The following is a 22,504-nucleotide window of genomic DNA, read 5'->3' as shown; positions in this document are numbered from 1 at the left end:
TCTATACGTACTGGTAGATTAGATCTCCCGGTCTCCAGACACTTTGTGGAGGCGGGGCACACTGTTCAACAATTGAGATTTATGGTGATTGATCATATACCAATACCACGCCGGGGTGGTAATAGACAGAGAATGCTAAAGCAAAGAGAAGCACAGTGGATCACTCGTCTCAATGCCCTACAACCATTTGGGCTTAATGTTGATTTTTCACTGAAAGCCTTTTTATGAGCATCACCGCTGTGTAACCTACTTGTTGCTGCTGTAAGAAAGAGTACTAAGATATAATGTATAAAAATTCATTTATTATATTTCACAAATATCTAATCTTCCCCTTTTTTTCTGTTATTTTGTAGATGGAGCGAGGACCGATACTCACCTAGCCCGCCGAATCTTGTTCAATTGTGCTCAATCCTATTCTTTATTCTATCCTGATTTACCCTTTCTGGAATTCTATGGTGAAGCAATCGACATAAATCTGATGGGAGTTGAGACAGATGTGCCCCAGAGAATGGTCATATTGGGTGTCTGGCAGCCAAGATATTAAGGACGGAGTCCGGAGCTCATAAAGAGTGAAGATTCACCAAATTCGAGCGGGACTACGTCCTTGCTGCTGTGTACGCTACATGTGACAACCTCAGAAATTAGGGGACACGTTTGGCTCTTTTTCCCATTAGTCTTTTGCTAAACCAATTTTTACTTAGTCTGGGCACCGGAGAGTTTTTCCCTACTCCAAGATGGCGCTCCGACGAAATATGGCGTTTGTGCGCATGCGCGCAGCATGTCACGTGATCACAAGTGGTTGCGTGAGGTCATCACAGTGCGCGATATGGACGCATCCTGTCCTGCGCACTCCGTTTATTTACAAGCTGAAAGGAGCATGGCCACGGCAGAATGGGATTGGCGGAACAAAGGGGCGGTGAGTGAAGTCCGGCCTCCATATTAACTGTTACTATGATGGACAATTTTATTTTTGTAAATTTGAGGACTTTAAAGGGACTGATTATTCACAAGAGAAACTGCACTGGGATCATTGTGTAATACAGTGCATAGCTATGTATATATTTTTTCACATGATTGCACCTGATAAATGTATTATTGTATATTCCCTCATTGTTTGTATATGACATCACTGATTGAGAGACATACCCTTATGGGGTGTCACCTTCTGTATAAATATCACATGTATGACACTTTGTACTTGCTTGAAAAAGACTCAGTTTTGAGTTGAAACGTCGCTGTACGTATACGGGTGAATAAACCTGCACCTATTCACTTCATTGGAGTGCCGTCTACCTGCTTTATTCTATACTCTGTGGAGTCGGGGGTCGACTACCTAGGACGTGCACCCATCGGCTGGAAGCCATTTGACTTTAAGTCAGCACAGTGCCGTTCAATTCTATTATTTTTCCTATATATATATATATATATATATATATATATATATATATATATATATATATATAGATAGAGAGAGAGCTCAAGAAGTATACACCAAAAAGGGAACCATATCACAGCATGTCTTTATTCAATGATTTCCACGAAGTAACAGAAATACATGGTTTCTGGGGACAGTTTTCTCTTTTTCCTGTACATCTGGATCCACAAGCCTTCATAAGTTATTGCTACTATAAATTTCATGAATTTTGACTCCCTACAGTCCAAGCTAAAATGGATCAAGGACAACTTCACTCCAGGACCAAGTAAGTGTCTAGGTGTATTATATACAGTATGTTCCCAAATATATCGACATCTTAGCTTTAAAAAATAGATGAACTAAAAAAGTTAAATAAACACTTGGTTCAGGATGATACCAAGCAGTGAAGACACTGAAGAGTTGTCTATTCAATAAGTCGGCTGCCATATTTACAAGGAGCTGTACATTTTGCAAGACCTATGTGTTCAGTTTGGCTCTGTGCCCCTGAGACTTGACTTTTGTTTCTTTTTCTCTTTTTGTCCAATGGCACGGAACAGCTTTTTCCTGGCCTCTTTCTGCCTCTTCAGCTTTTCTTCTTCTTCCTTTGACTTGTGACGCAGGAACTCTTTCCTCTGTTGCTTTTGCTTTGATTTGGCCTTTTGTTTCTTATAGTTATTCACAGTGCCCAAAGCGTTGAGAAGGGCAATTATCTGTGGGGCAAAAAGAATTGCATTTGTTAACCATCAGTGAGTGCACATTGTCCACTACAACAATTTGAATGTTAAACCAAAAAAATTATAAAAAACTGCAGAATTTCTGAAAATATATATCAGTAAGCTGAAAGAACTATGCAGTATGAGACCAAATAAAATCCGGGGAATATCACCTGAGTTTTTATATATATATATATATATATATATATATATATATATATATATATATATTATATATATATATCTATCTATATATATATATATATATATATATATATATATTATATGCTGTTTGTGTATTTTAAGTTTAGTGGGTTCTTTTTGTTTTTATTAAAGGACTATCTAAGTATGCTATCACCTATCCATTAGATAGGATTTATATGGCTGATAGGTGGAAGTCTGACTCTGACTGCTGGAACCCCCCACCAATCATGAGAATGGGGACCAAACTGCCCCCGAAATGAACGGCACACACTGTGCATGTGTGGCCATCCAATATCTATAGGGCCGCCAAACATTTCTAAGAGCTGAATACAGAAATGTCCAGTGGCCCCACTGAGAATGAATAGAGCAGTGGCTGTGCGCCCTTCATTCTGGGGACAGTTATTTAGTATTAGTGGGGGTCCCAGTGGTTGAATCCCCAGTGTAAATGAAGGATAACATGCTCAGATGGTAATACCCCTTTAGGACCATTCAAAGAAGAACTTGCAAAAAAAAAAAAATACAGGCAGAGTGACTGCACTCACCTTTCTCTCATGAGGTTCCCGGATAACCGCAGGTCGCACCTTGTCCCTGGTCACTTTAGCTTTCTTTTCCATCATCTTGGGCTTACTCTTAAATGGCAGCGCTTTCTGAAGAGCTTTAGGAATATGCAGCGGATTAAAGTGTCTTTCTTGCCTCACAATGGTCTGTAAATATAAAACATACAGGTTTACATAAAAGGCAAATGATGTCAGTGATGAAGACCACTATTTATTGCTGTCTGCATTTATCGCTCACTGGATAGTACTCAAGTACCTTGTAGACAGAATCTTTACGTTGCTTCTGTCTGATGCCAAGCTCATGTCTCAGCTGACCCACAGTTTTCATACCAGTCCATGACTCCTTTTGACCCACAGGTTTTAACAGTGAGGTCACAGGATTATAAAAGGTGGGAACAGTAACTGGGAACCAAGTGCGCAGAAACACAATATCTAAAAAGGAATAACAAGGAAACGTGATGTATTGAGACTGAATGTAAAAAAGAGCAAGAGAAGGAAATCTTATTTTACTGTGCAGCTTTTAGTGGTAATGCAATTGCCCAATACAGTGGTGCCTTGGATTACGAGCATAATTTGTTCTAGGACCGTGCTTGTAATCCAAATCCACTCTTACATCAAAGCAAATTTTCCCATAAGGAATCACTGATATGCAGACAATTGGTTCCACACCCCAAAAATAATAATTTATTATTCTGAATTACATGTAAAACAAATTAAACAAAGATTTAGAAACAGCTGAATAAGTGATATTATAAGTTACTGTACAGTAATGGAGAGGATGGGAATACAAAGGCTAACAGACTGCAGGGGGCATGAAGGAATAAGCAGGGCAGATGTGGGCATAGCATAACAGCACACTCTGTCTGGGGAGAGAAGGGTTACAGCTATGAAGAGATTACCTCTACAGTCCTGTCCCCTGATACAAGCCCCAGCCTGAAGTGGATCTGCCATAATTTGGAAGGTGAGGGAGACTTCCCGGGTAAGAGTACAGGGCTGTAGACCACGCTATGCAGACCATGCCCCTACCCCACTCCCCCTTCCACCCAGTACAGGGAGCTCTTAAACCAAAGCAATGCTCTTAAACCAAGTCACAATTTTGAAAAACTGTGAGCTCCTAAACCAAAATGCTCTGGAACCAATTTACTCTTAAACCAAGGTACCACTGTATAAGGAAAAAAAGTTTGGCAAATGCAAAATTTTAATTAAGGGAGTTGAATAGAGCTCCATGGGGTGCTCATTATTGGAGATATTATTTGCAAAAAGACAACCTAACGTAAGAAGAGTCAACCTCTGTAATATAGTATTCATGGAACACTTTCTGCTGGATTCTGTATCCCTCTATTACATAAGCAAATAGAGGTACAGTAGGACCCTATAGAATCCTATGGGTTCCTTATTACCACTCCAAATAAGAATGTAAAATGCTTATGTGCATGGGGCTTTAAGGTAAATCTGTAGCGGCTGGTACCCACCCCAAAACTGCCTGTACTGTTTTGTACACTTCATCACACATGTCCAGTTGTCGACCTTTCCTCTAGGGCTGCTATGTTGCCAAATAAAAAGGTCTCTGCATCTGTTCCCTAGGCCTGCAACGCCTCTCTCCCAGCCTCCATCCAGCCTAAAATAAGGAGGTGGGGAGAAAGACGCTGCAGGCCTAGGGCACGAATGTGGGTACCGGCCTGTACAGATTCGCTTTAAAGAGTCCGTCATAAGTTGGGGGGACATTGTATATGTCAGAGGTTCTAAGTTCAGACCCTCACCAATCTCTAGAAATAGTTGCTGTACAGGATGAGTACCGTGAACTTAAAATAGAGCTTGTCTCGCAAAGAGAGGAGCAGATCATAAGGAGTGTGAGGGGGAAGGGGGGCTGGAGATGGGACGGGTGGAATCAAAGTGTTTTTTCTTCTGGTTCTATATAGATATCGGTGGTGGAATGATATCTAAGGAGGCATTCAAATGTCTGCAAAATACTGTTTGTGCACAGCCAGGAGCTTCAAGGTCCAGTCCGCAGAATACTGCCCATGCACAGACAGTATTTTGGGGACATGTGAATGCCCCAACCAATCAACCTCTAGACATTTGTCAAAATATTTTTATGAGAGGGACACTTTAACCCCTAATGGCCTTGAAGACTGCACCAATTTTAAGTTTTGCATTTTAATTTCTTCCTCCTCGCCTTCTAACAGCTATAACTCTTTAATTTTTCCATCTACAGGGCCATGTAACAGCTTTTTCAGGAATAGGTGTACTTTGTAATGGCATCCTTCAATCCACCATAAAATGAATGATGGAACCCCCAAAATATCACTTATGGGGTGAATTTAGGACAAAAAATACAGTTACAATTCTGTAAAAAAAAAAGAAGTGTGTGTGTGTGGGGGGGGGGGGGGATTCCATGTTTACGTAATGCACTTTACAGTAAAACTGACAGGATATATTTATTCTATAGGTCGGTCTGAATACAGCGATATGCATGTTTACATGGCTTTTCTAATGTTTTACGATTTTTATTAACAGTAAAACTTTTTTTACAGTTAATTTTTTGCGTCACGATCTCTTTTTGCGTACCATAAATGTGTAGATCGGGCGTATTGATCACGATTTATAATTTTTTTAATATAATGTAATTAAAACCTTTGCGATCCTAGCGGACGATTACGCAGGTTACGACATAGTATATTTATTTTATTATTTTTATGTGTTTTATTTATAAAATGGTAAAGGGGGTGATTTAGACTTTTATTGGGGAAGGAGCTTTGGGACATTTTTAAAAACATTTATTTATTTATATTACTACACTTTTTTAGTCCCCACTGGGGACTATTACATGCATATAATAGACGGAACACACTGATCACTGCTATGCCATAGCATAGCAGGGATGAGTGTTATCTGCAATCTTCTGATAGAAGACTGCACGGAGGTAGGCAGTACCATCGGGCCCCTGGCAAACATGCTGTGGGGGTCCCGATCGGTAAGTGACAGGAGATGCTCCTGTCACTTGCAGTTAAACGCCACGGTCTTGTCGCGATCACAGCGTTAAAGGGGTTAATGGCGGGCGATTACGGCAGCCCACCATTGAGGGTGAGGACCTGGTTGCTGATAGCAGCCGGTCCTCATCCGTTATGAAGCAAGCTCAGCATGTGAGCTTGCTCCATAGTACGGCCCCCCAGCAGGGCGTACGCTTGCTGTCGTTAAGGGGTTACATTTATTTTAAAGATGCTCTATCCCCGAAGGTGTTCTTACTCACCACTCATTAGGAGTTTGTCCTCAAACGTCGCTCTGAATCCCCCTTCAGGTGTCCGTAAGGCTTTCTTGATCTGCCCACGGATACCACTAACTGTTCGCACAGATGCTCCTTCAAATTTTGCCACTTCCAAGACAGAAGAAAACATTCCCTGGAAACAAAAGAAATAAGAAAATGGATGGGCATGTGTACGTAGGAGCTGAATAGAAAGGTCCTTTATCATTGCATTATGTTAATATAAACCTATTTAATACCACATAAAAATTTAAGAGAAAAAAGGGCACAAAATTCATGTACCTTAATAAAAGCTGTATTCTTGTAGATTTTGCAGGGGTAACCTATCAGTTTTAGCTTTTTCACCACTGTGATAGACTTGTCTAGATCCAGCACAACACCAGTAGCAGCAATGCGAAAATCTGCCTATAAGAGAACAGGGAGAAAGGATTCGTAATACACAAGTTATCTTCATGTCATTGATGCATATGGAACTTAATACATCAAAGTGTAAATACTGGCACAGAGATAACAGGAGATAACTTAGTGTCCCCAACAAGAGAGAAAACACATTTTGAATGTAACATGTAAATCTACAAAGACACATTCACTTACTGTGGTGCTGCTAACAGACTGGACAGCCAGGAAGCCAGTTCCTTGAGGAGTGATGGGTCCTAGATGAGAAATAAAACAGAAAATGTAAAGTATTAAATCTTAAACTTTAAACTGTCATTATATTTAGGTTCTTATTTATTCTCTTATGACTAAATAGTATGACAATCCTGACAATGCAGCACATGTAAGCATCTTGTTAGGCCACTCACACAGCAGGATTTGGTCAGTATTTTACATTGTATTTGTAAGCCGAAACAAGGCAACATACAGAGAGAAAAACTTTAAAGATCTGCACTTCTACTGTGTTTTAGACCTACTTCTAAGCAAAAAATACTAAAGCAAAATATTATCCCAAATACTTTATTTTTTTTATTGTGTTCATTTCCTACTATGAACATCATCTAAACTCAGGCAGGGAAGCCACCTTGCTAAAGACCTGGAGTTATACTTTAGGAAGGTTATTCTTTTTAGGAACTGTTAATATTGGAAATATCGTCAACCAATGTAGATAAAAATTGACCTCCTCACCCCAAATAGTGGCACCACAGTGCATGTGCTCGGGGGTATATTTAAGAAGCCTGTGACGTCCATTATGATCCTCAATATAATAAAGTGGAATAGTCTGGAATCGTCTCCAGCCCAGGGAAAAAATTAAGGGGTCTCTGGTCTTTAATATCCGCTTATGCCAACGGTGCTTTTTCAGCCGCATCTAAAGACAGATACAAAAGATATTTAAAGGCTTTCCTCCATTTCCTGAGCAGGCAGATTCATATGAAGTGTATTATTACTGACTGTACCTGGATGTAGCCAACATTTCCCTCACTGTTGCCAAGTCCACCAAGGATCACTGGGTAATGAGGGTCAAAATTGATGACAAACTCGCAGGGTACATTTTCAACCTCTATTCGGAGGTACATGCCAGGTCTGAAGCCTTCATACTGCACACGGATCTCATCATCTTGGTCTTCAAATTCTGCCCGATTCAGCTACAAGGAATTCAGAAAATAAATGAAAACTGTGCAAGACCAGCTCCATGCAACGGGCCTCAGAACTGTACACACAATGCTAGGTGTCATTTCAGATCAACACTGACCTCCGCTTGTTTCTGCATCTCCCCTTTTAACTCATCAAAATATGTAGCCTCGGGATCTCCATCATCATACTCCATGTCAAAGCGTTCCTTAAGTATCTTCTTCTTTTCTAGACGCTTTTTTGTCTCGTCTTCATCTACTGTGGAACCTTTATCCTCTTTATCCACATCTTCATTCTCATCCTCCCCTTCAGACTGCAAATACAATGTATTAAGGAAGGTCGGGTTAGACCAGGCCCAGAAAAATTATCCAGAATTTAGGCAGAACCCAATACTGTAAAGCCTGGGAACACACAACCAGCTGAGAAATACACCACAACCAGTGATGAGCCAAGCTTTAAGGTCACAACACTTTGTCTCTGGTTCATGACAATTGAGTGTTTGGTTCTGCCTTTATGGTGCGTTCACACCTACAGGATCGGCAGCTGATTTTCTGCAGCAGATTTCATTTAAATAACTGAACACAGCATCAAATCTGCTGCAGATCTGCAGGTGTGAACGCACCCTTAAGAGGTTATCAGACCTTTTAAAATTGATGCCCCATCTTCCAGATAGGCTATCAACATCAGAACAGCAGAGGTCCGACACCTGGAATTCACCCATGGGCTGTTTTAAAAGGACACTGCACTTGTGGGACCACTGCATTCTTTAGTATACTTTTGGTAGCATTAACTGAAAGAACCTGCAGTGTTGTTCTGTTCATCTGGGCCATCATTTTTAAAAGGCTAACCCCTTTAAAGTGACTCTGTACCCACAATCTGACCCCCCCAAAACGCTTGTACCTTCAGATAGCTGCTTTTAATCCAAGATCTGTCCTGGGGTCCGTTCGGCAGGGGATGCAGTAATTGTCCTAAAATCAACTTTTAATCCTGTAGTGCTGTGTCTAACGGCCGGGGCTTACATTTGTATATGCATTAGGCTGGCACACCCTCTCTGTACTTCCTCCCCACCCTCCTCATCATTAGGAATGCTCCAGGCAGATTACTTCCTATTCCCCACCTGTGTGTATAATGAACATGGGCTGGATCGTTAAGACACCTGTGCAAAGCTCAAACAGCAGTAAATGTTCCTGGATCATTCCTAATGATGAGGAGGGTGGGGAGGAAGGACGGAGATGTGGTGCCAGTCTAATGCATATACAAATGTAAGCCCCGGCCATTAGACACAGCGTTGAAGGATTAAAAGTTGTTTTTAGGAGAATAACTGCATCACCGGCCGAACGGACCCCAGGACAGGTCTTGGATTAAAAGCAGCTATCTGAAGGTACAAGCGGTTTGGGGGGAACAGATTGTGGGTACAGAGTTACTTTAAGAACAGTGAAACAGGCAATCAACAGCAATGTAACTCAATGGATATCTGTTACCTCTTGATCCTGGGACTCTGGCTTGCCCTTGTGCACCTCCCCTGTCTCCAGATCTTCAAAGTCACCATAAAGCTCCTCTGGGGATACATGGATAATAATGAAATACATAAGTTCATATCAGCAGTCACTCAAAAATAACAATCTGATTACATAGCAAGATTAGGGAAAAAAAAAAACAAGAAACATTCTGAAACCAGGACAAATTGGTGAGAAGGGATAGCCAAGTGCTTTTCTCCGAGTCGCTTTCCTTGCTGCAGGAGAAGGGCTCATAGACTAAGGATCCATTTGCACAGACAGATTATCTGCCAAAGATTTGAAGCCAAAACCAGGAACAGACTATAAACAGAGAACAGGTCATAAAGGAAAGACTGAGATTTCTCCTCTTTTCAAATCCATTACTGGCTTTGGCTTCAAATCTTTGGCAGATAATCTGTCAGATAATCTTTCTGTGTAAATGGACCCTTACTATAGAAGCCATCTCCTGCCATAAGGACAGTGCGGGAAGAGAACACATTTAGCAAATGCGTCTCCTTGCTTGTTCTAGCGATGAGTGGGCGCCTGGAAGTTCCCGACCAATCAAAGATTTTGACATGGTCAAAGTTTTTTTTCTAAGCGTGCTAACACACACGACCGATGCGCAGCAGATTTGATGGTGCAGATTTGAAGCTGTGTTCAGTTATTTACATCAAATTTGCTGCGTATCTGCAGCAGAAAATTCACTGCGATATGGTGTGTGTGAATCTACCCTAAATGACAATTCTGTTAAGGGGTTGTCTAGGAGAAAACAATTATTAGTTAACAGTTGATTGTTGGAGAACTGACACCAGACTCAGTGTCCGCACTCAGAACAAAGCTGGAAGCAGTTGGACCCATCCCCTGTGTAGTGGTGGTGACCCGGCTACTGTAGCCTTAGCTCTTAAAGTGACACTGTCACCCCCTTTTTGCTTTTTGACTTCTCTACACTGGTGTAATGAGTAAATTTAGGTTTTCACACCTTATTTTATATCATACGTCATGGTGCTTGTTCAAGTAAAAAGTGATCTTTTATCACTTAGCCCCGACTACAGCACCACCGTTGGCCACGCCCCTTTGTGACGTCATTGCCACACAGGCATCGCCCCCTCAATGCCCATTGGTATGGGCCGACCTAGAGGGGGTGGGGCCTGGCCCTGTAGGCCAACCTGATCCAATGGTCGGCGAGGGGGTGGAGCCTATGTGCCTCTGACATCATGGAGGGGTGGGGCCAATGACGACACTGTGGGTGGAATTTAGTGGCACTGTTACTGTTAAGCCCCGCCCACTTAGCACAATCTGCAGTTAATAAAAGATCACTTTTTACTTGAACAAGCACCATGACGTATGATATAAAATAAGGTATGAAAACTGCTAAATTTACCCTTTACACCTGTGTAGAGAAGTCAGAATGCCAAAAGGGGTTGACAGTGTCACTTTAAGGACGTGAATACAACTACAAGGATGCCAGAACTACTGAGGGGGCACAGCCAACTGCTTCATGGTCTGTTCTTACTGTACAGCAGACAGGGGAGTCAGGTGTCAGCACCCTGTTTTTTACCATTATTTTTTTTACCATTTTCTTCTAACAGCTTCTCGGCATCTTTATCAGCTTCCCACTTTCCAGTGACGAAACAATCACGAATGCAGTCCATAACCTGAAAAAAAAGCAAAAGCTGTGAGCACAAAACAAACCATAATGTGGTTAATAACAATATAAGCAATGCAATACTTTGCATGCAATGTTTCTGTAAGACAGTCAGTATAGAACTCAGCAATACCAGCTATTTCTAATACCTACAATCCTTCACAGCCATTATACTTCTGCTAGGGGGAATTTATATCTCCTCTCAGCGTTAGGAGATGCTTCTGAAAGCTGTTCTAATAATTTTTTATAACTATTACATGGTTCTAAAACATTATGTCCCTGGCAGTCATAACAAGTACAACAACATTAAAAGGTCCATTAAGAATGTTTCCCCTTAGCAACGTTTCTTTTTACTATGAGAACTGCGAGACTTCAGAAGTCACCTCATCATCATCCCAATCTTGAGGATTTTCGACCACAAACTTTGAACAGTCTATGGCATTTGTCGCTCTCCTAGATTCTTTATCTGGACGGCTGACATGGAACAGGCCACCAAGTTCTCCTTCATCGTCATCATCCTCATTCTCCTCATTCTCAACCACTGTAAGACGCATAAACCAAGTTACAATAGTGATAAATTACAAAAGCTGCATTAAGAAATCAATGAGTGAAAACATTATGACACAGCCCAGTATAAAATTTGGAAATATAAATTATTTTGGGAAAGACTGCAACAAGAAGCAAAGTAAGTCAAAGCTAACAACTAAACTTGGCAGGTAATTTCTATGTAAATATCTGAATTAAAGTTTGGGATCACAGGGAATGTTGGCAGGATGAGTGCATCAGACTCAGCCTGATATATGTATGTACATATCATGTCAATCAGGACTTGCTAAAAGAAGCCCAAATATTGGAAGTGAAGGACCGCATAAATCATTGAATCGCTCATGTGCCTGTTCACTTCCATCATTGTTACAAGTACATGCCCAGATTTACACAGGAGAGATCCTGTGTTTGTTTCCTTTAATGTACAGCAGAGGACTATACAGAATACATCACCTGTTCCATAGACAAGTTTTCGCAGATTGGGAACAGACTGCTGTTGTCGAAGAAAGACCTCAGCTGCTTTCTTTTTCAGGTCTTCTTTCCACTTCAATGCACCTAAAAAATTATGAAGATGTAAAGATTTCAATATCAATAAAACAGAACAATTGTATCTATCCACATATAGGACTCTTGAGATCGGACATCCGCAGAACAACATTTTACCGATGTGCAATGATTTAATGAAAATGGAAGAAAAGGATTATGTCTGAAGATCTAAACCAAAGTGTCAGTTTTCTGATGAAATGCTTTACAACACCTTGTTGGTCTCAATTTCATCATATGATTCAAGTTCATTACGTCCGACAAGAATTTTTAAGGATACTACATTTTATCGCTGAAGGAAACTAGGTAACTCACCTACTGTGTCTTCAGAGGCGTCATTGTCCTCCATAAATTCTTCATCTTCTTTTAGTAAGTCTTCCTCATCATCACTGTCCTCTTCAGACGTACCTTCAGATTCTTCATCTGCCTCTTTAGATGGTTCTTCATCAGTATCCATGTTTTCTGCTTCTTCAGAACCTGAGGATATGCCATCCTCTCCAGTGCAATTCCCACTATCTAATGCTGCTGTTGGTTTTTTACCTTTATCCCCCTTCTCTTTCACAGAAATCTTTTTTTTCTGTACCACAATATTTTTCTCATCATTGTCTCCGTCATCCTCCTCCTCCTCTTCTTCTTCTTCTCCAACCACTTCATCTCCACTGTTTTCCAGGTCATCATCACTGTCTGCAAAAACCGGCATCTCCGAAGCGTTAGTTTTAGGCTGCTCCTCTGTGTAAAGTTTTTTAGCAACTCTCTGGCTTGAGTGTTGAACTTTTTCTTCACAATCACTTTCTTCCAAAGAGGGACCGGCTTCCTCATCATCATCATCACCAATTTCCCCATCATCCTCCTCTTCATTTTCATCATCATCTTCACTTTCCTCAGCATCGTCATCCTCATCAGATTCCTCATTTTGTTCTCCTTTAAACACAGCTTTACGACGCACCCGACCCGTTTCAGCATCTATCACTTTCTCCTCTGTCGGCATTTCAAACCTAATAAATGGTAGGACAAAATCAATACGGGACGGCATAAAGAGAACATAGCCAAAAATTACCAACACCACCCTCAGTCCTGTTCCCCCGTTTACTGTATATTTATATACACAGTACACAGTAAAGCTGCCTAAAACAATCACCTATACAAAGCTAAACCTGCTCGCTCTGCTAGAACCATTAGTAGAGACTATGATTCAGACAGCATGAAACAACTGACAGGTTTTCGTCCCACTCAAGAACCACAATGTCATAGTGGCACATCAATAAAGCAACATGCTACAGCAATACATGATCAGCTGTGGACAAATAAGTGTAGACCTCAGGAGACAGTTAAACCACATCTGGTGCAATAAAGTAATTATCCATCGGGACAACCTATGTGCATATGCAGATTATGTTCTTGATACTTTCACTGTATCAGCAAGAACAGAATACAGTGCCCACAGGACCGGCACCTCTGGCAATGAGCTCAATGACAGCCTAGCTTCTATTTAAGGGTATATTCACACGAACGGACTCGCAGCGAGATTCTCGCTGCGAGTCCAGCAGGTCCTGGCAGTTCCCACACACTATATACTCGCTGCGGTCTGAATGACCGCAGCGAGTATGTAATTCTACCGCCCTTAACCCCTTCTGCTCCCGCCCGGCTCCCCCGCTGTAAGCACCTCTCCTCGCTGCACGGGTCCGGCGTCCTGTTCTCCGGCCAGTGTGTTGCCCAGTCGCAGCCACTGATTGGCCAGACGGGAGAGCAGGACGCCGGACCCGTGCAGCGAGGAGAGGTAATGTATGCTTACAGCGGGGGAGCCGGGCGGAAGCAGAAGGGGTTAAGGGCGGTAGAATTACATACTCGCTGCGGTCATTCAGACCGCAGCGAGTATATAGTGTGTGGGAACTGCCAGGACCTGCCGGACTCGCAGCGAGAATCTTGCTGCGAGTCCGTTCGTGTGAATATACCCTAAAGAAACATTCTGTAGTTGTTCAGACTGGAAGATTTCAAAATAAATCTTTTACAATACATCGCCCTCAATCGTTGTCTATCTGTGCTGTCTGTACAGCAATCCTGACCATAATGTGGTGACCATTACCAATATGTTGAGGAACTACCGCAAGCACAGTGGAGGTGGCTGAATGATGTTATATGGTGACATGTCTCTCTATACACTGCTATGTTGTGTCACAAGCCAGTGATCAATGTGGCAGAGCGTCAGTAATCTAACCATCGGGGTAGAGGTAATATGTTAACAGTGTGTCAGTATGTCCTCTACTTTAAAGGGGTTATTCAGCACTACAAAAACATAGCCACTTCCTTCCAGAGACAGCACCACTCCTGTCTCCAGTTTAGGTGTGGTTTGCAATTAAGCTCCATTCACTTCAATGGAACTAACTTGTAAAACCCCCTCCAAACTGGAGATGAGACAAGTCCCTGTCTCTGGAAGAGAGTGACCATGTTTTTGTAGCACTGGATAAGCCCTTTAATAATTCCTGGTTAAAAAAAGGAAAGAGAGCGGCCAGAGAGTAGGCAGACAGACAACTTAAGAAAACATACTCTTTGCTCTCTACTTCATCCATGCCCAGAGGTTTTGAGTCAGTGAATAAAGACACTTTGCTGGTGGACATCTTGGAATCAATGGTGACATTGGTGGAAATGAGACTCTGGACCAGTTCATGAGAAGGTTTTGCAGCTCTCTGTAAGGAGATTAAAAAAAAACAGTCAGACTGATCCATAATTTAAGAAATAAGAAATACAGATCTCATATGGAACGGCGCAGTCATCTACCCATCATTTACCCATGTGAGTCACATAAAGGTGCAACCTGGACCCAAAGATTTCTAAAATCTTTAAAAGCTCTGTATCATTTATCCAGTCTTACTATAACACAGCACCACTCATATGCCCTCAGTTTGGATGTGATTTTGCAACTAAGTTCCATTGAAGTGAATTTACATGAACTGTAACACAATACACAACCTGAGGACAGAGGTGGTGTTGTTTTTGTAAGAAAGGAGCTGTGTTTTTTATAATCCTAGAAAACCCATTTAAGGGTCTTGTGTGTTTGAGGCCATAAGCACAGAATTCAGCTCAAGCAATATAATATTTACAGATGCCAGCAGATGGCAGTATAACATTTCTTACATACAGTAGCCAGCCCATTTGGACACACTTATAATCCCACAAGATTACCAGGCATCTGCTCATATCATACCTGCTTCTCCTGTTGAATGTAGTTTGGTCCCAGGTCTATGTACACAGCATCTTTATCGTATACAACGCCTCCAACACCCGAGAGCGGAGCGTAAATGGTCTTTTCCTTCTCATTCAGAGAACGCTTTTTCAGCTGGTCTGGGAGGGGACAGGGGTCAGGTAGGAAGCTCACCTCGGCGAGGGCAAAATCTCCAACACCTACAAAAAGACATCAGTAAGGCCCATGCATCATATATTATACACAACAAAAAGCAATCAATAACAGAAGAAGCTTGAAAGCTAAGACTACAATGTGACAACAAGCTGGACTAATATGTAACTGATAATATAATGTACACTACAGAGGAATCACCTGGGATGTGAACTTGGCTCTTATTCTTTAAATAGGCTCCCCGCAGATACCCGTACAAGGACACTTTACGGTCAATCTTAGGATTCAGCCTAATGTCTTCAGGATTAGTAAGATCTTCCATCCTAAAAGAGAAAGACATAAAACCTATATTATCCAGTTGGAAATTGTCGTATGTATTCCAGCACCCACACACGGCCATTGTTCAGGAAAACTTTGCTATGTACATAACTGTGCTTCCATACTGTTATTTTGGTGTAAAACACGTGAAGCTGGGTTAGCAGCAGACAGCAAGTCTCTTCATGTTTTTCCACCATGATAAGTAAAGGCATGTAAGGATCTGTTGCAGAAATGTCTACACTCGTCCTATCCATGTGATCCATGATTTTTAATTGAAGAAATCTCTGCAACACATAACTTGTGAACTGTAGGTAACATATTACACGGGGTGATTTCTGGCTCATTTAAAGTGCAGGTCAGTCACTGGTGGTGGTGGATTAGGCCATCAGTATAAGGTGTATGGCAGCCTTCCAATCAGATGATATTGTGGAGGTAGGGGCTCAGACATGATGGATTTTCACTTCCCGATCCCTTTGTTTACAGCGAGAGAACCACCGGCAGAACAGTCTTGCTACAGGTTACCCTTCCCCATAGGGAACACAACACATTTGGCTGCGCTAAACATTTATGTGTTCCCTATAGGAAGGGAAAGAGTATTGAAGGCATATAGACACCTTCAATAGCATATACCAAAAATTTTAATAGGTGGAGTCCCACCCCTGTCACTACCACCTCTCAGACACTTGCTTAGCAATTTCTATGACTTTTAAAGGATTCAATAGAGGGAGGTGTGAACGTGTGGCCACCGCTCTGACCCGTCCGTCTGCTGGACTGAATCCACACGAGGTCTCCAGAAAAAGAATGCAAACAACAAAAATCACAAAGGAATTAGCTGTGATCAGTTTCTCAGTAGTACATCCTTAGGCCTGTAGCGTCAAGGGATCTTTTAGGTGGTCACATTAAGCTACTTCCAGATTGTCCATGGGGGTCTCTTATTTCATCATGATGTTGATTTTAGAGAGTAGACCCCAGCTCTCCTGACCTAACTGTTTGTACTAATAAGAGAAAGCATGATATAACAATTCTGGAGCAACGCCTTATAGCCATGCAGTGCGTTGTTCTCCCTGGAAATTATACGTTACTATTCCACTTATCAATACCATGTATCCTTATATTGACAGGACAGTGCGAGTGTCCAGCTGTCCATGTATTCATATATTTCCAGGAAGAACAACAGAGAAACAGAACAATAACAGGTATATAAAGAACTCTTGAGGAAGTATTGATTTACCACAACAGGCTAGTTAGGGAAGGAATTCTTTTCAGCATGCAGGTTATTCTTCAATTCCCCTGCAAAGCGGATTCAGGATCAGGCTCACCTGTCTGCAAGAACATAAGGGTGTGAGGTCTGCCAAACCAGAGGGCGGAATTTCATCACAGAGATGAACCTCCCCAGGTTACGGATTTCTTGCTTCTGATATTCAGAATACACCATTCCAGACAGGTAGAAAAGCTTTGCACCCTGCAAAGGAAAGACAACCTTACGTCAGGCCACACATCCATAATACACATACAGTCAATGGAATATTATCTGTGGCCCATGTGCAATCAGGAACCATGCACAGTTGAAGTCTATGAGCTCAGAATGCAATCCACACTGTATAATTGTGGCTTTGGGTGAATGCAGTCTGTGGAACCCAGTTATGTGTATTGGTCCATAGAATAGAATAGGTTCGATGTTGTAGACAGTATGCAGACCATAGTCTATGACCATGTGAATTCCTAAAAATTATAAGTATTTTTTAAAGATTAGATAGACAGACCTGATATACTTCTGTCCAGAACCTGTGTTTCAGCCTCTTCTTGACCTTGCGTAGCTGCTTGTTATTCTTGAAGGAGTCCAAGTGGGTCAATACCCCCATAATTTTTGGAAAGCCATGGACCTGGCAGATATTAAGGAATTCGAAGGTCTCCATCTCAAAACCAAAGCTAGCATCTATAAGCATCAGAACCTGGGTGAAAAGAAATCAGTTAAAGAGAAGATGTAGCAAGACACTAGAACTATGCATTTATTCCTTTGCAGCACAGTGAGAGTTGGAACCTGCAGTGTCGGTTCTGTAATATGACAGGTACTAATGGAGCCGATGCACTCTGCTGAGGGCTGCACCCAGATGTCTACACTAACAGAAACCCTAATTGCTGATAAGGGTCTCTTCCAACAACTTTACTCACTTAAGACCCACAAGCTTTGCTATACTATGCTAAAAATTGTCAATCCTAAAAATCACAACAGAGGAGCACAGTGACATCCAACTGACTGACCTCTACAATAGTGTTCATAGACACAGCAGACTGAAGGCAGCCACAAAGGAGGGGGAACAAAAATGACTCCCCAAAACTAGATCTCCGGCTACAAGCTAAAGGTCCTTATAAATCTACCTCATAAAAATCACTTACCAGGTCAGCCACCTTAGCCAAATCAATCATTGTATTGATGTCACAGCCACATTCAATGATGGTAAGGCGTCTTTTCTTTCCTAAAAGTGATAAAACATACATATAAAAGTACAGAACAATAAAGCTAAATGAAATTCAGTTTTCAGCTTAGCTCCTATAATGACTGATTCACAGTGCTTGATAGAGCATCCTTTCTGGAGACATTAAAACTGCAGGGAAGTGTTAACTTTAAATTAATTCAGGCTGTAAATCAGTTGTTATCAGCATTTGTAAAAAGTTTGATATGTCTTTGTGACATGTCAAAATTCTACATTGCATTGGGTCTCTGTCTTGAGACCCGCTCCGATCATAGGTTATAGCCAGAAAAAGCATATGGCTGCAAGCTTCACTCCCTGGCTGGCCACCCAATTAGACTTGGGTCTAGAAGTCTATGGGGTTAGGCCCTATTGACTTATAACAGAGCCCATTTCCTGTAACAGGTTATATTGGGGCAGCGATCAATCAAAGATTCTTCACCATGTCTTATACTAAAAGCATACGATAACTCTTACCAGAGACAATGGTAACCGGTCCACGGATCTCTGTGAGTTTCTGCTTCGTAAAGTTTTTAATCAAGCAACGGATCAGGGTACTCTTTCCAACTTTTGGGGGCCCCACAACTACCACAACAACAGGAGGCGGCTCTAAAGGCGTACGATCCACCACCGGTATATGGTGCTTTTTTGTCTTCAGATCCTGTGTCCTGTGAAGAGAACAACATAAAACAAATATAAACTACAGGCACTATACAATTTATCTGCAATGAAATTATTCTACTATGCCAATGTGGCAGCTATAAGATCAGTAAACCCCAACTGTACCCCTTCTAGAGAACATGCCCACACCCAATGGAGTCTGCAGATCACACTGGTGGCAATATATATATATATATATGCATCATGGCATATGGGATATGATGATATACTACTGGGTTCCTTCTTATAACCACTGCTCCTCACACATACATGGCATTAGAGTCAATTCTGAAACCTTCCACCCCATCCAGGCTTTTTTCATGGAATCTATCCCTTTACCTGTGGAAGTTACGGGCCATGCGCACAGCAGACTGTACCGCAAAGGCTTTGGGATTTCTCTTCCTGGCATCTTCCTCAGTTCCACCTTCTCCCTGCTGCCGCTTACGCTTCCGGTCAGCTTTTGTTCCACTGTTTTTCTTGCGATGTTTCTTCTGCTCCTTTTCATCCATCTTTCTATCTTTATCTGTGGAATAGAGAATATATGTGTACACTGTTCAGGAACCCGTTTAATATATAGACAATGAGAAAATAGCCATATTGATTCTGCAGTCCCCAGCACTTGTTTAGCAGCTGTACAAGATGACAGGTGCTTCAGATCATGGAGGCCCACATGATCGCATTAAAGGAGCGAGGGGAAGCCCAGCAGGAACAAGGGAATCAATAAAGGTAAGAAGATGGCAATTCTTTTGTTTTGGTATATTTATTTCAAAATCCTAGAAAGCGAAGCTGCCTCCACAAGACCAACTCTTCCCAGCAGTGCTGCCCAATGAGATGGTGTGAGGCTAGGAGTTACAGGACCTGTGTGCAGGACTCATCATGTGTATCGTGACCCCATAATATAAGATAAAAGCACAAAAACCTTGCAAAACAGAGATCCACAATAGAAGGGTAACCTGAGATAAGCTGCACTGCTAACCCCTAATGGTTGTGATATTACAATTCAGCACCAGTGAATGTAACCTACAGCTTTTTCCCAACCCTTTGGCTGACAGATCTCTTTGTCACAGCTCCAAAGACCAGTGGGACATAGAAGCAGTGCGACTGATGTTGGCAACAACACAATTTAAGAGGACTTTATTATTCATACGGCAATGTGCTTCAACAATCATGCTTGGCCCAGCTTTATAAGTCTATGGAGCTCGTCAAATGCAGAGAGATGAAGATCACAGGGAGAGAAGTGGGTTTTTTTTTTTAGTTCTTAAAGACTGACACTTTAAAGTGATATTGTTGCTTCATTTCATCAGAGGACAGTGTCACCTGGCCATTGGGCACTCTCCACAGCAAGGAGATGGAGCAAGCAGATCGGCGCTCGTTTACATTATTGATCGGATCCTGGTCGGCCCATGGAATAGAACCCTTCGAGAGGAGACAGTATCACTTTAAAGTGACTGTACCACCAGGCCCAGGCTGAAGCACTGGAGGCGGGCCGACCCACCCTTAGTGGGAGGAAACCCCCACCCCCCTATGATAGGGCTCCATTGATTCTAATGGAATCACGTCATGGAGAGGCTGGGGTTTCTTCCCACTAAGGGTGGGTCGGCCCGTCTCCAGTGCTTCAGCCTGGGCCTGGTGGTACAGTCACTTTAAGGGTTTCCCAGGCTTGGATGCACATGGTCATTTCTTCCAGAAATAGTGAGGGATACTATATAAAAATGGACATAATGCAAAGATCTGCACCTCTTCTGTATTTCAGGCCCATTCCTAGTCCTAGCTAACAAGTATCTAATAACTCTACAGTCCAATATAAACTATTTATGTCCCCTCGACAAACTCTTTAAAAGGGAACCTGTCACAAAAACAATACTATCTAATCTATCGCCATCATGTTATAGGGCAGGAAGAACTGAGCAGATATATATATACACACATATATAAATCTCTTTGTGGGAAAACATTCAGTATAACTTGTAACGCGGGGTCACTCAAAGGACTGGACTACTTACCATGGAAACATCAGAGATTTCTACCAATAAATTACAAGTTATACTGAATCTTTTCCCATAAATATATATATCAATCTGCTCAGCTCATTCTTCTCTATAACATGATGCCGATAACTTACATAGCATTTATATGGCGATGGGTTCCCTTTAAATCCACATCTACCATTATAGAGTATTGCTGCCCTATACTATAGCGGTGTGTGGATCACACATATTACAGTGCAGGGCTCATATATCCTATCACTGTCTTACGTATGGGGGAAGGATTAATAAGAGACACCTCTCGGGGAGCTTTATGGCAGCACACCTGCACTGCTCTCCCTGCTAACCACAAACATATAACTGCACTATAAACCCACTAATCCCTTTAAGGCCACTGGTGACTGCTTTGACTTGTAGTACATCAGCTGGGATTTATCACATGGTTACACCCGTAGTGCATATAACTTACTAGTGACAACTGCGAGGGTCTCCGGCTGTTATCCACACTAGTCCTCGCTCACACAGTCCACATGGGCGACACTTCCGCCGGAAGTGATCATCGCCATTCAGGCACGTCAGGAAACAGCTCCGAAGCGGAACGAAAGATCATGCAGTGTATTCAGTATCCGGTCTGTACGTGCTGTAGAACTGTCCGCCAGGGATGACAAGTAACACTTCTGTATCTGGGAAAGCTGTGCGACGATCAGTAGGGCTGAAGTGTATCCCGGTCTCCAATATTCGATACAATGGTGTACTTACTGCCTTATTGGCAAGCAATAGCAAGGCTATTGTGACAGCTCTTGTGGGAGCCATATTGGTTGTCACTTAGCCTCTCACAGACAGATATACTGAAAAGAAATAATAAGATGGACATTACTGATAGGATTCTGAGGGAATGTTCACACACTGCATGATGGGAGTTGTAGTTTTGCAACAGCTGGACAGCCGAAGGTTCCCTACCCCTGCCTTAGGTAGTCACGATTTCTTCCAGTTGCTTTACCAGGTGGCGATCCGAACAGGATAGTACTAAGAGATGGTACTAAGATATGTAGTGGTCACTGATCCACAGGACAGGTGGTGTCTACTGCTGGGACCCCCACAGCCCATGAGAGTGGGGTCCCTGGAGCATCAGTCAAGTATGGCGCACTGACACACCATTTACACTATGGCATAACTAGCAATCCCAGTGCTGCCGCCATGATGGATTGCTGGGACTGGTAAGTGGTAGTCTTTTGGGCTGCAGCCACATGGGAGAGGGATGGGTACTGGCACAGGCCCAGAGCCTGGTGCAGGTCGAGGATGGCACGTAATGATGCTGAGAGTCGTTCCTCCTGTATGGCATCTATATGCTCTAAGGTTGGGTTCACACTGCGTATTTGCCCGAGTTTACTAGTATCTGGAAGCTTCCATCAGTAAAGGGATGCCAAAGAATGCTGTGCCATACTCAAGCAGCCTCCATACATGTTAGTGGCCCGAACATGATTACCTAGTGACTAATGGTGCGTTTACACAGGCAGATTTATCTGACAGATTTTGGAAGCCAAAACCAGGAACGGATTTGAAAAAAGGAGAAATCTCAGTCTTTCTTTCATGACCCGTTCCCTGTTTATGGTCTGTTCCTGGCTTTGGCTTCAAAAATCTGTCAGATAAATCTGCCTGTGTAAACACATCATATGTTTGGACCACTTTGCATTAATATAAGCTACTTTAAGGGGCGCTCAGAAGCACAGCAGACAACACTTTTAAGTCCCATTAAATTAGTGTATAACAAT

At 42.2% G+C, this 22,504-nt stretch overlaps 1 protein-coding gene across 1 annotated transcript; it reads right to left on the bottom strand.

Annotated features, from left to right (window-relative positions):
- Positions 1–1,508: 1,508 nt before the first annotated feature.
- Positions 1,509–21,289, bottom strand: BMS1 (BMS1 ribosome biogenesis factor). Its single transcript, XM_069980906.1, has 23 exons — positions 21,202–21,289; positions 19,087–19,270; positions 18,565–18,755; positions 18,014–18,093; positions 17,380–17,568; positions 16,936–17,078; positions 15,500–15,621; positions 15,149–15,345; positions 14,491–14,630; positions 12,262–12,941; positions 11,857–11,958; positions 11,241–11,398; positions 10,786–10,867; positions 9,198–9,274; positions 7,838–8,029; positions 7,542–7,730; positions 7,273–7,453; positions 6,745–6,803; positions 6,433–6,555; positions 6,139–6,286; positions 3,145–3,320; positions 2,874–3,035; positions 1,509–2,124 (listed from the first exon to the last, which is right to left on the bottom strand). The coding sequence occupies exons 2-23, from the start codon at positions 19,254–19,256 to the stop codon at positions 1,900–1,902; spliced, it is 3,786 nt and encodes a 1,261-aa protein (XP_069837007.1). The 5' UTR covers positions 19,257–19,270; positions 21,202–21,289; the 3' UTR covers positions 1,509–1,899.
- Positions 21,290–22,504: the final 1,215 nt, after the last annotated feature.

Source organism: Dendropsophus ebraccatus, chromosome 8 (assembly GCF_027789765.1).
Source record: "Dendropsophus ebraccatus isolate aDenEbr1 chromosome 8, aDenEbr1.pat, whole genome shotgun sequence".
NCBI classification, from domain to species: Eukaryota; Metazoa; Chordata; class Amphibia; order Anura; family Hylidae; genus Dendropsophus; species Dendropsophus ebraccatus.
The sequence above is the reverse complement of the archived record's forward strand: the minus strand, read 5'-3'. Positions and strand labels throughout refer to the sequence as shown.